General features: G+C 50.4%; 1 protein-coding gene across 1 annotated transcript; it reads left to right on the top strand.

Annotated features, from left to right (window-relative positions):
- Window positions 1–4,561: 4,561 nt before the first annotated feature.
- LOC135487689 (uncharacterized) lies at window positions 4,562–10,135 on the top strand. Its single transcript, XM_064771732.1, has one exon. The coding sequence runs from the start codon at window positions 4,562–4,564 to the stop codon at window positions 10,133–10,135; it is 5,574 nt and encodes a 1,857-aa protein (XP_064627802.1).
- Window positions 10,136–14,058: the final 3,923 nt, after the last annotated feature.

Raw genomic sequence — 14,058 nt, 5'->3', positions numbered from 1 at the left:
AGTCTTTCTGATTGTGACTGTCTCAACTCTCAACTCTCTCTCACCACGCTGGCAAGAGGGTGGAGCAGCCAGGCTGGAGTCTTTCTGATTGTGATTGTCTCAACTCTCAACTCTCTCTCACCACGCTGGCAAGAGGGTGGTGCAGCCAGGCTCGAGTCTTTCTGATTGTGACTGTCTCAACTCTCTCTCACCACGCTGGCAAGAGGGTGGAGCAGCCAGGCTGGAGTCTTTCTGATTGTGACCATCTCAACTCTCTCTCACCACGCTGGCAAGAGGGTGGAGCAGCCAGGCTGGAGTCTGTCTGATTGTGACCATCTCAACTCTCTCTCACCACGCTGGCAAGAGGGTGGAGCAGCCAGGCTGGAGTCTTTCTGATTGTGATTGTCTCAACTCTCTCTCACCACGCTGGCAAGAGGGTGGAGCAGCCAGGCTGGAGTCTTTCTGATTGTGACCATCTCAACTCTCTCTCACTACGCTGGCAAGAGGGTGGAGCAGCCAGGCTGGAGTCTTTCTGATTGTGATTGTCTCAACTCTCTCTCACCACGCTGGCAAGAGGGTGGAGCAGCCAGGCCGGAGTCTTTCTGATTGTGACCATCTCAACTCTCTCTCACCACGCTGGCAAGAGGGTGGAGCAGCCAGGCTGGAGTCTTTCTGATTGTGATTGTCTCAACTCTCTCTCACCACGCTGGCAAGAGGGTGGAGCAGCCAGGCCGGAGTCTTTCTGATTGTGACCATCTCAACTCTCTCTCACCACGCTGGCAAGAGGGTGGAGCAGCCAGGCTGGAGTCTTTCTGATTGTGATTGTCTCAACTCTCTCTCACTACGCTGGCAAGAGGGTGGAGCAGCCAGGCTGGAGTCTTTCTGATTGTGACCATCTCAACTCTCTCTCACCACGCTGGCAAGAGGGTGGAGCAGCCAGGCTCGAGTCTGTCTGATTGTGACTGTCTCAACTCTCTCTCACCACGCTGGCAAGAGGGTGGAGCAGCCAGGCTCGAGTCTTTCTGATTGTGACTGTCTCAACTCTCTCTCACTACGCTGGCAAGAGGGTGGAGCAGCCAGGCTGGAGTCTTTCTGATTGTGACCATCTCAACTCTCTCTCACCACGCTGGCAAGAGGGTGGAGCAGCCAGGCTCGAGTCTTTCTGATTGTGATTGTCTCAACTCTCTCTCACCACGCTGGCAAGAGGGTGGAGCAGCCAGGCTCGAGTCTTTCTGATTGTGACCATCTCAACTCTCTCTCACTACGCTGGCAAGAGGGTGGAGCAGCCAGGCTGGAGTCTTTCTGATTGTGACCATCTCAACTCTCTTTCACCACGCTGGCAAGAGGGTGGAGCAGCCAGGCTGGAGTCTGTCTGATTGTGACCATCTCAACTCTCTCTCACTACGCTGGCAAGAGGGTGGAGCAGCCAGGCTGGAGTCTTTCTGATTGTGACCATCTCAACTCTCTCTCACTACGCTGGCAAGAGGGTGGAGCAGCCAGGCTGGAGTCTTTCTGATTGTGACTGTCTCAACTCTCTCTCACCACGCTGGCAAGAGAGTGGAGCAGCCAGGCTGGAGTCTTTCTGATTGTGACCATCTCAACTCTCTCTCACTACGCTGGCAAGAGGGTGGAGCAGCCAGGCTCGAGTCTTTCTGATTGTGACTGTCTCAACTCTCTCTCACTACGCTGGCAAGAGGGTGGAGCAGCCAGGCTCGAGTCTGTCTGATTGTGACCATCTCAACTCTCTCTCACTACGCTGGCAAGAGGGTGGAGCAGCCAGGCTCGAGTCTTTCTGATTGTGACTGTCTCAACTCTCTCTCACCACGCTGGCAAGAGGGTGGAGCAGCCAGGCTGGAGTCTTTCTGATTGTGACTGTCTCAACTCTCTCTCACTACGCTGGCAAGAGGGTGGAGCAGCCAGGCTCGAGTCTGTCTGATTGTGACCATCTCAACTCTCTCTCACTACGCTGGCAAGAGGGTGGAGCAGCCAGGCTGGAGTCTGTCTGATTGTGACTGTCTCAACTCTCTCTCACCACGCTGGCAAGAGGGTGGAGCAGCCAGGCTGGAGTCTTTCTGATTGTGACCATCTCAACTCTCTCTCACTACGCTGGCAAGAGGGTGGAGCAGCCAGGCTGGAGTCTTTCTGATTGTGACCATCTCAACTGTCTCTCACCACGCTGGCAAGAGGGTGGAGCAGCCAGGCTCGAGTCTTTCTGATTGTGACTGTCTCAACTCTCTCTCACTACGCTGGCAAGAGGGTGGAGCAGCCAGGCTGGAGTCTTTCTGATTGTGATTGTCTCAACTCTCTCTCACCACGCTGGCAAGAGGGTGGAGCAGCCAGGCTCGAGTCTTTCTGATTGTGACCATCTCAACTCTCTCTCACCACGCTGGCAAGAGGGTGGAGCAGCCAGGCTGGAGTCTTTCTGATTGTGATTGTCTCAACTCTCTCTCACTACGCTGGCAAGAGGGTGGAGCAGCCAGGCTGGAGTCTTTCTGATTGTGATTGTCTCAACTCTCTCTCACTACGCTGGCAAGAGGGTGGAGCAGCCAGGCTGGAGTCTTTCTGATTGTGATTGTCTCAACTCTCTCTCACTACGCTGGCAAGAGGGTGGAGCAGCCAGGCTCGAGTCTTTCTGATTGTGACTGTCTCAACTCTCTCTCACCACGCTGGCAAGAGGGTGGAGCAGCCAGGCTCGAGTCTTTCTGATTGTGACCATCTCAACTCTCTCTCACTACGCTGGCAAGAGGGTGGAGCAGCCAGGCTCGAGTCTTTCTGATTGTGACTGTCTCAACTCTCTCTCACTACGCTGGCAAGAGGGTGGAGCAGCCAGGCTCGAGTCTGTCTGATTGTGATTGTCTCAACTCTCTCTCACCATGCTGGCAAGAGGGTGGAGCAGCCAGGCTGGAGTCTTTCTGATTGTGACTGTCTCAACTCTCTCTCACTACGCTGGCAAGAGGGTGGAGCAGCCAGGCTCGAGTCTTTCTGATTGTGACTGTCTCAACTCTCTCTCACCACGCTGGCAAGAGGGTGGAGCAGCCAGGCTGGAGTCTTTCTGATTGTGATTGTCTCAACTCTCTCTCACTACGCTGGCAAGAGGGTGGAGCCACCAGGCTCGAGTCTTTCTGATTGTGACCATCTCAACTCTCTCTCACTACGCTGGCAAGAGGGTGGAGCAGCCAGGCTCGAGTCTGTCTGATTGTGATTGTCTCAACTCTCTCTCACCACGCTGGCAAGAGGGTGGAGTAGCCAGGCTTGAGTCTGTCTGATTGTGACTGTCTCAACTCTCTCTCACCACGCTGGCAAGAGGGTGGAGCAGCCAGGCTGGAGTCTGTCTGATTGTGACTCTCTCAACTCTCTCTCACCACGCTGGCAAGAGGGTGGAGCAGCCAGGCTGGAGTCTTTCTGATTGTGACCATCTCAACTCTCTCTCACCACGCTGGCAAGAGGGTGGAGCAGCCAGGCTGGAGTCTTTCTGATTGTGACCATCTCAACTCTCTCTCACTACGCTGGCAAGAGGGTGGAGCAGCCAGGCTCGAGTCTTTCTGATTGTGACTGTCTCAACTCTCTCTCACCACGCTGGTAAGAGGGTGGAGCAGTCAGGCTGGAGTCTGTCTGATTGTGACCATCTCAACTCTCTCTCACCACGCTGGCAAGAGGGTGGAGCAGCTAGGCTGGAGTCTTTCTGATTGTGACTGTCTCAACTCTCTCTCACCACGCTGGCAAGAGAGTGGAGCAGCCAGGCTGGAGTCTTTCTGATTGTGATTGTCTCAACTCTCAACTCTCTCTCACCACGCTGGCAAGAGGGTGGAGCAGCCAGGCTCGAGTCTTTCTGATTGTGACTGTCTCAACTCTCTCTCACTACGCTGGCAAGAGGGTGGAGTAGCCAGGCTGGAGTCTGTCTGATTGTGACCATCTCAACTCTCTCTCACCACGCTGGCAAGAGGGTGGAGCAGCCAGGCTGGAGTCTTTCTGATTGTGATTGTCTCAACTCTCTCTCACCACGCTGGCAAGAGAGTGGAGCAGCCAGGCTGGAGTCTGTCTGATTGTGACCATCTCAACTCTCTCTCACCACGCTGGCAAGAGAGTGGAGCAGCCAGGCTGGAGTCTTTCTGATTGTGATTGTCTCATCTCTCTCTCACCACGCTGGCAAGAGGGTGGAGCAGCCAGGCTGGAGTCTGTCTGATTGTGATTGTCTCATCTCTCTCTCACCACGCTGGCAAGAGGGTGGAGCAGCCAGGCTGGAGTCTTTCTGATTGTGACCATCTCAACTCTCTCTCACCACGCTGGCAAGAGGGTGGAGCAGCCAGGCTGGAGTCTGTCTGATTGTGTGGATAGGAGTTAATAGTTTCCCAGTAGGATGTGACTGTCTTCGGCTCACATCCGGCTGGTGCGGACTTGGTCCGCGGGGGTCGAATGGCGCGCTGAAGAAGAAGGACGGAGATCGAATTTTGTAGCAAAGAATTCCTGAATAAAGCGGAAGAACTGTTATGTTTTATATCGTCTAAGAGTCTAATAACCAAGTGGTAGCAGAGCGTAGTTATCAATATAGTATAGAGACTTTAAAGCATAGAGTTCCGAAAAAATGAGTAAAGATCGAGCCGACCTCCCGCGCCCTGGCCGCTCGCAGGACGCGCCATCAGAACAAGACATGCAAGTTGCACGTGTTGATGTACACGATGTACGTAGCGAAGGCACGCATACAGAAGACTGTGAACAGGATGAGTATAACCTCAATGGATTGCATGCTGATGATGATGATGAGCGTGAGAAATGTTCTGAGAAAGAGGTGAGAGAATGGAAAGCCCAGAAAGCTGTAGATAAAGCAGGTTTTACAAAGACAAGAAGAAAACTGGCGTCGTTGCTGGACGATGTGTTGGAAGAGTTAGGCCTAGACACCGATAGGGATACATCCTTGAGTGAAGATGCCCGTAATCAAATAGAAGCAGCTGCCAAGAAGGTTGATGATGCTCAAGAGAGGGCGATGAGAACCATGTCGAAGCTGACCTACGCGTATTTAGACAATGGAAAACTTGAAGATTTCGACAAAATCTCTGATGAGATGGAGAAGATTGCGCAAGAGTATGACGACATAAGCAAGAAACTCGAGGAGTTTTATGTATCAACGAAGAAAAAGCGTGTTGAGGAAACGCCAGTAGTAACCAGCAGTCCAAGAAGGCCGCCCCCTAGTGTTACCACTGCCAGTGGTACCAGTGACACTATCACCAGTCGTGGTACTACCACTACTAGCAGCAGTAGTACCAGCCCAAGCTCAAGACCAGTTGCTGCAGCGGTCACGACCAGCAGTTCCCGTAGAGTCTCATCCGGAAGTTCCAGTTCTCAGGCCGTTGAGTTTGATCCTACAAGGCATTTAACCCGCGTTACTATCCCCAAGTTTAGTGGTGATAAGAGAAACTACTCAGCATGGAAGGCTGCCTTCACTAGTTGCGTCGATGAAACCACTATCACTGCAGAGTACAAGCTGTTGAGACTTAGAGAATGCCTTACTGGTGAAGCTCTGAAAGTTGTTGATGGGTTGGGGTATTCAGCGTCTGCATATGAAGTTGCTAAGGATCGCCTGGAGAGAAAATACGGAGGCCAGAGGAGGCAGCTTATCCTGAGACTGGATGAGTTAGAGAAGTTCAAGCAAGTCCGTGATGGGAATGCAAAGGATTTAGAGAAATTGGCAGAACTATTAGATGTCATCACAGTTAATTTGAAGGATGCGCACCAGGAATCTGAATTGGGCAGTGGCAGTTTGTTTCTGTCAATACAGCGGAAACTGAGTGAGCTTCTCCTTGCACGCTACCACAGATGGGCCTATGATAAAGCAAAAGAGAAAACTGTGATGTCCCTTCGAGAATTTGTAAATGAAGAAACAGAGTTTCAAGTCAACGCTATGGAAGCCATCAATGGTGTGAGGGATTTTCCCAAGAAAGACCCAAGAAAAGATAGGAGCTTTGTCACGTCACAAAGTAGCACAGACCGTCAATCACAGTCACACTCCGGAGCCATGGGAAAATACACCAGATCATGCAATGTATGCGGTTCAGAGCATGGAGCATGGGAATGTGACAGCTTCAAGGCGATGTCAGTGGACCTGCGGTGGAAAACAGCCAAAGAAAAGAAACTTTGCTACAGATGTCTTAGCGGTAATGGTCACAGAGCAGAAAAGTGCCCAAGGACACGTCAATGCAAGATAGATGGCTGCAAACAGACACACCACCGGTTGCTGCATGGAAAAGCGAAGAGAGCTGAGAGTCGTCGACCCATGGAAGGGAGTGGTAACTACCAAGAATCAGATGAGAGCACAATGGCAACAGTGACACTGGCTGCAAAGAACTCGAGTGAAATCGCGCTGAGAACCGTTCCAGTCATAATAAAGCATGGTGGAAAAAGAATAAAGACTAACGCCTTGCTAGATGATGCGAGTACATCGACCTACATAGATGCAAACTTAGCTGCAGAACTCGGAGTGCAAGGGAAAATTGAACAAACCACAGTTAACGTCCTAAATGGAAAGCTGAAGACATTCACCACCATGCCAGTTGAAGTGGGAATAGAAAGTTTGAATCGACGAGTAGATATGAAGATTTGGGCAAAGACAGTGGATAAAGTCACGGGTGATTTAAAAGCAACAGATTGGTCTTTGAAGCAGGATCAATATAGCCATTTGAAAGATATCCAGTTTCCAAAGATTGGTAAGAGAACCTCAGTGGATCTCCTGATAGGTGCAGAATACAGTGAGCTACATCAAAGCATTCGAGACGTCATTGGTCGACCTGGTGAACCAACAGCGAGAGAGACAAGACTGGGATGGACGTGTATCGGTCCGGTAGGGACTCCCTCGGGCCAAAAGAGGGAGGCAACCAACATGGCTTACAGCTTCTTCACCAAGGAGTCGCCATTGCTGCATGAAATCAATGATAACCTGAGAGCATTTTGGGAGATAGAGAGCATCAGCAAAGTGAATGAAGGACAAACCCCCTTGAATGAGAGTGATCGGAAAGTGCTGCAGAATGCCAGATCGTCAGTCAAGATAGTAGAGGACAGATATCAAGTGGCCGTACCATGGAAGGGAAACCACCACCCAGCAATGCCAGATAGCCGGGAGATGGCTGAGAAACGGCTGATATCAGCAGAGACCAAACTGCAGAAAAATCCAGAGCTTGGAAAAAGTTACTCCCGAGTCATTCAGCAATACCAAGAAAAGGGTTACATTAAGAAGATCAAGGATGATGAGAGAAATAGTCATCAGTGGTACCTACCACACTTCCCTGTGGTCCGTCCTGACAAGAGCACAACAAAAACAAGGATAGTTTTCGATGCCTCGGCGAAAGTTGACGGAGTCAGTTTGAATGACAATATAAATACAGGACCGAAGATCCAAAACGAGCTATTCGAGGTATTACTGCGCTTTAGGAGGTACCCAGTTGCTATTGTTTGCGACATAGCGGAGATGTACCTGCAGATATCCTTAGAAGAAGAAGATAAAAGGTATCACCGATTTCTGTGGCGGGACCTAGAAGACAGGACAAGAGATCCAGAGACGTTTGAGTTCCAGCGACTTGTTTTTGGAATCAACAGCTCACCGTTTTTGGCACAGTTGGTTTCTCAAGAGCATGCAAGAGCCCACCAGACACAGTGCCCTAGAGCAGCAGAGGCAATTTTGAAGTCAACTTACATGGACGACACTCTTGACTCAGTGAACGATGATGAACAGGGAAAAAAGCTGTACAGAGAGTTATCAGCATTGTGGAAAGGAGCTGGGATGCATGCCAGAAAATGGTTGTCCAACTCACCCGAAGTTTTAGCCATCATACCAGATGAAGATAGAGCTTCAGAGATTAATTTGGAGGAGGGATATTTGCCATCAGTAAAGGCCCTTGGAGTGCTGTGGAAGGCGGAAGAAGACGCGTTCTGTTATCGGCTGACACCCCCTGCTGCTGATCTCAAGCTTACGAAGAGGAGCCTACTGCGAAGAATAGCAACCATTTTTGATCCCCTTGGGTTGATGTCGCCATATGTTATACAAGGAAAAATCATCATGCAGGATGTATGGATGTGTGGCGTGGAATGGGATGAAGAATTGCCAGAGGAGATTGAAAAGAAAGCTTGGGATTGGATAGTTAAAATCACAGGGTTGGCCCAAGCCAGGATCCCTAGATGCCTACAACTTGCTGAGGAGATGACAAGTTTCCAACTTCACACCTTTGGTGATGCCTCAAAAGATGCATATGGGACTGTGGTGTATGCAAGAAGCACCTATGCCAGTGGAATGGTAGCCACAAGGATTGTAGCGTCCAAGACCAAGGTTGCACCGTTAACCTCAGTGAGCATCCCGAGACTAGAGATGATGGCGACGGTCCTAGGACTTCAACTCAGTCTGAGCATTGTAGCAGCATTGGCCACCAATGTCAAGGAGGTGGTGTTTTGGAGTGATAGTCAAAACGTTCTCTGGTGGATAAAGCGACCTAGCAGAAAACTGAAACCTTTCGTTGCCAACCGAGTAGGCCTGATACAGCAACATACAGACCCTCAACAGTGGAGATATGTGCCAACCAAAGAAAACCCAGCAGACCTGCCTTCAAGAGGTGTAAGAGCAAAAGACCTAGCAGAGTCCAGCCTATGGTGGGACGGACCAGAGTTTTTACAGAGGGATTCTTCAGAGTGGCCAGAGAGAGTTGTTGGACAGGGAGATGAAGTCCAGGATGAAATGAAAGATGAGAGCAGTTACCTCAGCTTGGAAGAAAAGAACAGTCTAAAACAAGTGATGAACCTTGCAGATACAAGACTAGACCCTTCCCGATTCTCCAGCTGGCAGAGATTGACACGTGTTCATGCATGGGTGCAGCGATTTATCGGAAATTGTCAGGCAGCCCCCACTGAGAGGAAACAAGGAGAACTAGAAGTTGAGGAAGTAAAAGCGACTGAGTTACTCTTGATTAGACAGTGCCAAAAAGAAGCCTTTGCAGAGGAGTATAGCGCGTTATGCCATGGAAGGGAGCTGCCCAAGTCCAGTCAAATAGCTGGCCTGACGCCAAAATTAGATGCCGACTTCTTACTTCGTAGCAACAGTCGTCTAGCTTATGCTGATAATCTGTCCTATGAAGCCAAGTTCCCGATAATACTACCGAGAAAACACCACGTGACCCAGTTACTGGTGAGATTCTACCATGAAAGAGAGAATCATGTAGCTGGGACAAACAAGATCTTGTCAGAGATGTCAGCCAAGTATTGGATTATTAGAGGTCGAGAGGAGATCCGGGATTGGGAGGCTAAGTGCGCAGCCTGTGAACGTAAGAAGGCAAGAGTAACGTCACAATTGATGGCCCCCCTGCCAAGAACAAGAGTGAGTCCACCAATGAGAGCCTTCTCAGTTTCTTCAGTCGACTATGCTGGACCGTTTCTTACTAAGCAAGGACGAGGGAGAGTACAAACTAAGAGATACCTGTGCCTATTTACTTGCCATGCCTCGAGGGCGGTACACTTGGAGATGGCATATGCTTTAGATACCAACTCGTTCCTGAATGCCTTCAACAGATTTACTCACCGTAGAGGCGTCCCAGTAGAAGTTACTTCAGATAATGGCACGAACTTCGTTGGGGCTAACCGAGAATTGATGGAATTGGTCACCCAGCTGGACCAAGTGAGAGTAACTAGAGATGGAGCAGCGCGAGGAATAAAATGGAGGTTTAATCCGCCACATGGACCTCACTTTGGTGGAATTCATGAAAGTCTGGTGAAGAGTGCAAAGAAGGCGATATATGCTGTACTTCAGAAAGCAGACATCACAGATGAAGAGCTGAGCACTGCATTCACTGGAGCTGAAGCCCTGCTCAATTCCAGGCCGTTGTCTTACCAGTCAGCAGATTCCAAGGATGCTCCCCCTATAACACCTAACCACTTTCTATTTGGTCAGTGCGGCGGACAGTTTGCCCCAGAAGAGATAGATAGCTCAGATTTCAACCCAAGACGACGATGGAGGAGAGTTCAGGAGCTACTGAAGGAATTTTGGTCCCGGTGGTTAAAGGAGTGGCTCCCTCTGTTGCGTCAGCGCCACAAGTGGAGAGATGTCAAGAAGGATTTAGAAGTAGGAGACGTTGTACTGGTGGCAGATCCTGGATCAGTGAGAGGAGATTGGCCAAGGGACGAGTAACAGAATTGTTTACCGGCAGAGATGGTCATCGTCGAGTGGTCAAAGTCCAGGTTGGCGAGAAGACTATGATAAGGCCAATCGTCAGGTTGTGCCCCCTGCAGTGCTGACATGTTTGCTTGCTGTCATTTAATTGGTGCGTGGTGCCCAGTCCATGCTTGCTGTCGTTTATTGGTGCGTGGTGCCCAGGCCACGCTTGCTGTCGCTTATTGGTGCATGGTGCCCAGTCCATGCTTGCTGTCGTTATTGGTGCGTGGTGCCCAAGCCATGCTGGTCGCAGATCGTTCGTGGTGCATGGTGCCCAAGCCATGCTGGTCGCAGATCGTTCGTGCATGGTGCCCAAGCCATGTTAACCATCATCGAGAAGTGCCTTGCTCGAGGACAGTGACATTTAATAGACTTATCATTATGGATATCCTTTTTGTGAAATGGACACTTGGATACGTGTAGAGACCTTTTTGAAATAGTGCTTATCAGTCACTATCCGGACAATGGTGAACTTAATGAAACAACAGAAATTCTGAATGCTAACAATCAGTTTGTTTAGACTTAATCAAAATGGGTTGATAATTAGAATTGGGAGCAAAATTGCTTGGGGTTACTTGTTTTTCATTAAACCATATCAACCAACACGTTACAGTTTTTTGTGGATGACAGTATTCAGAGTTTCAACCATTTCATTCTTTGTGCATAATTGTGGAAGTTGAGAATTCTGTGTTCCATAACAGATGGACAGACGGACAAAAATTGGCATTTTCAGAGAGTATAGATGGAATAGTGATTCACTATTGGATATATTCTATAGACAGTTGATCTGCATTAGTCAAGCTGAACCTACTGTAAAGTCAGTCAGGATACGTTACCGGAAATTATTATGGACTGTCATTTTATGAATATTCCGGGTTCAGCTGGTATTTGTTAACAAAACGTCATTTCACTTTAAACTCGACATAAGCCTTTTAAGCATAGTTTTTGAACAACTGTGAGTCCAGTACTCAATAGGTTAAATTTGGGGTTATATCAGTTGGGACATTGATTATCAATAGTATACACATGTACATAAGTTTAATAGATTTGATTACCGTTAAGGTTTTAACGGGGAAGGGAGGATGGATAGGAGTTAATAGTTTCCCAGTAGGATGTGACTGTCTTCGGCTCACATCCGGCTGGTGCGGACTTGGTCCGCGGGGGTCGAATGGCGCGCTGAAGAAGAAGGACGGAGATCGAATTTTGTAGCAAAGAATTCCTGAATAAAGCGGAAGAACTGTTATGTTTTATATCGTCTAAGAGTCTAATAACCATTGTGACCGTCTCAACTCTCTCTCACTACGCTGGCAAGAGGGTGGAGCAGCCAGGCTGGAGTCTTTCTGATTGTGACCATCTCAACTCTCTCTCACCACGCTGGCAAGAGGGTGGAGCAGCCAGGCTGGAGTCTTTCTGATTGTGATTGTCTCAACTCTCTCTCACCACGCTGGCAAGAGAGTGGAGCAGCCAGGCTGGAGTCTTTCTGATTGTGACCATCTCAACTCTCTCTCACCACGCTGGCAAGAGGGTGGAGCAGCCAGGCTGGAGTCTTTCTGATTGTGATTGTCTCAACTCTCTCTCACCACGCTGGCAAGAGGGTGGAGCAGCCAGGCTGGAGTCTTTCTGATTGTGACTGTCTCAACTCTCTCTCACCACGCTGGCAAGAGGGTGGAGCAGCCAGGCTGGAGTCTTTCTGATTGTGACCATCTCAACTCTCTCTCACCACGCTGGCAAGAGGGTGGAGCAGCCAGGCTGGAGTCTTTCTGATTGTGACCATCTCAACTCTCTCTCACCACGCTGGCAAGAGAGTGGAGCAGCCAGGCTGGAGTCTTTCTGATTGTGACCATCTCAACTCTCTCTCACTACGCTGGCAAGAGGGTGGAGCAGCCAGGCTGGAGTCTTTCTGATTGTGACCATCTCAACTCTCTCTCACCACGCTGGCAAGAGGGTGGAGCAGCCAGGCTGGAGTCTTTCTGATTGTGATTGTCTCAACTCTCTCTCACCACGCTGGCAAGAGGGTGGAGCAGCCAGGCTGGAGTCTTTCTGATTGTGATTGTCTCAACTCTCTCTCACTACGCTGGCAAGAGGGTGGAGCAGCCAGGCTGGAGTCTTTCTGATTGTGACTGTCTCAACTCTCTCTCACTACGCTGGCAAGAGGGTGGAGCAGCCAGGCTGGAGTCTTTCCGATTGTGACTGTCTCAACTCTCTCTCACCACGCTGGCAAGAGGGTGGAGCAGCCAGGCTCGAGTCTGTCTGATTGTGACCATCTCAACTCTCTCTCACCACGCTGGCAAGAGGGTGGAGCAGCCAGGCTCGAGTCTTTCTGATTGTGATTGTCTCAACTCTCTCTCACCACGCTGGCAAGAGGGTGGAGCAGCCAGGCTGGAGTCTGTCTGATTGTGACCATCTCAACTCTCTCTCACCACGCTGGCAAGAGAGTGGAGCAGCCAGGCTGGAGTCTTTCTGATTGTGATTGTCTCAACTCTCTCTCACCACGCTGGCAAGAGGGTGGAGCAGCCAGGCTCGAGTCTTTCTGATTGTGATTGTCTCAACTCTCTCTCACCACGCTGGCAAGAGGGTGGAGCAGCCAGGCTCGAGTCTTTCTGATTGTGATTGTCTCAACTCTCTCTCACTACGCTGGCAAGAGGGTGGAGCAGCCAGGCTCGAGTCTTTCTGATTGTGATTGTCTCAACTCTCTCTCACCACGCTGGCAAGAGGGTGGAGCAGCCAGGCTCGAGTCTTTCTGATTGTGATTGTCTCAACTCTCTCTCACTACGCTGGCAAGAGGGTGGAGCAGCCAGGCTGGAGTCTTTCTGATTGTGATTGTCTCAACTCTCTCTCACCACGCTGGCAAGAGAGTGGAGCAGCCAGGCTGGAGTCTGTCTGATTGTGATTGTCTCAACTCTCTCTCACCACGCTGGCAAGAGAGTGGAGCAGCCAGGCTGGAGTCTTTCTGATTGTGACTGTCTCAACTCTCTCTCACCACGCTGGCAAGAGAGTGGAGCAGCCAGGCTGGAGTCTTTCTGATTGTGACTGTCTCAACTCTCTCTCACCACGCTGGCAAGAGAGTGGAGCAGCCAGGCTCGAGTCTGTCTGATTGTGATTGTCTCAACTCTCTCTCACCACGCTGGCAAGAGGGTGGAGCAGCCAGGCTCGAGTCTGTCTGATTGTGACTGTCTCAACTCTCTCTCACCACGCTGGCAAGAGGGTGGAGCAGCCAGGCTCGAGTCTGTCTGATTGTGACTGTCTCAACTCTCTCTCACCACGCTGGCAAGAGGGTGGAGCAGCCAGGCTCGAGTCTTTCTGATTGTGATTGTCTCAACTCTCTCTCACTACGCTGGCAAGAGGGTGGAGCAGCCAGGCTGGAGTCTTTCCGATTGTGACTGTCTCAACTCTCTCTCACCACGCTGGCAAGAGGGTGGAGCAGCCAGGCTGGAGTCTTTCCGATTGTGACTGTCTCAACTCTCTCTCACTACGCTGGCAAGAGGGTGGAGCAGCCAGGCTCGAGTCTGTCTGATTGTGACCATCTCAACTCTCTCTCACCACGCTGGCAAGAGGGTGGAGCAGCCAGGCTCGAGTCTTTCTGATTGTGACCATCTCAACTCTCTCTCACCACGCTGGCAAGAGGGTGGAGCAGCCAGGCTGGAGTCTTTCTGATTGTGACTGTCCCAACTCTCTCTCACCACGCTGGCAAGAGGGTGGAGCAGCCAGGCTGGAGTCTTTCTGATTGTGATTGTCTCAACTCTCAACTCTCTCTCACTACGCTGGCAAGAGAGTGGAGCAGCCAGGCTGGAGTCTTTCTGATTGTGATTGTCTCAACTCTCTCTCACCACGCTGGCAAGAGAGTGGAGCAGCCAGGCTGGAGTCTTTCTGATTGTGACCATCTCAACTCTCTCTCACTA

Source organism: Lineus longissimus, chromosome 5, assembly GCF_910592395.1.
Source record: "Lineus longissimus chromosome 5, tnLinLong1.2, whole genome shotgun sequence".
Classification (NCBI taxonomy): Eukaryota; Metazoa; Nemertea; class Pilidiophora; order Heteronemertea; family Lineidae; genus Lineus; species Lineus longissimus.
The sequence above is the reverse complement of the archived record's forward strand: the minus strand, read 5'-3'. Positions and strand labels throughout refer to the sequence as shown.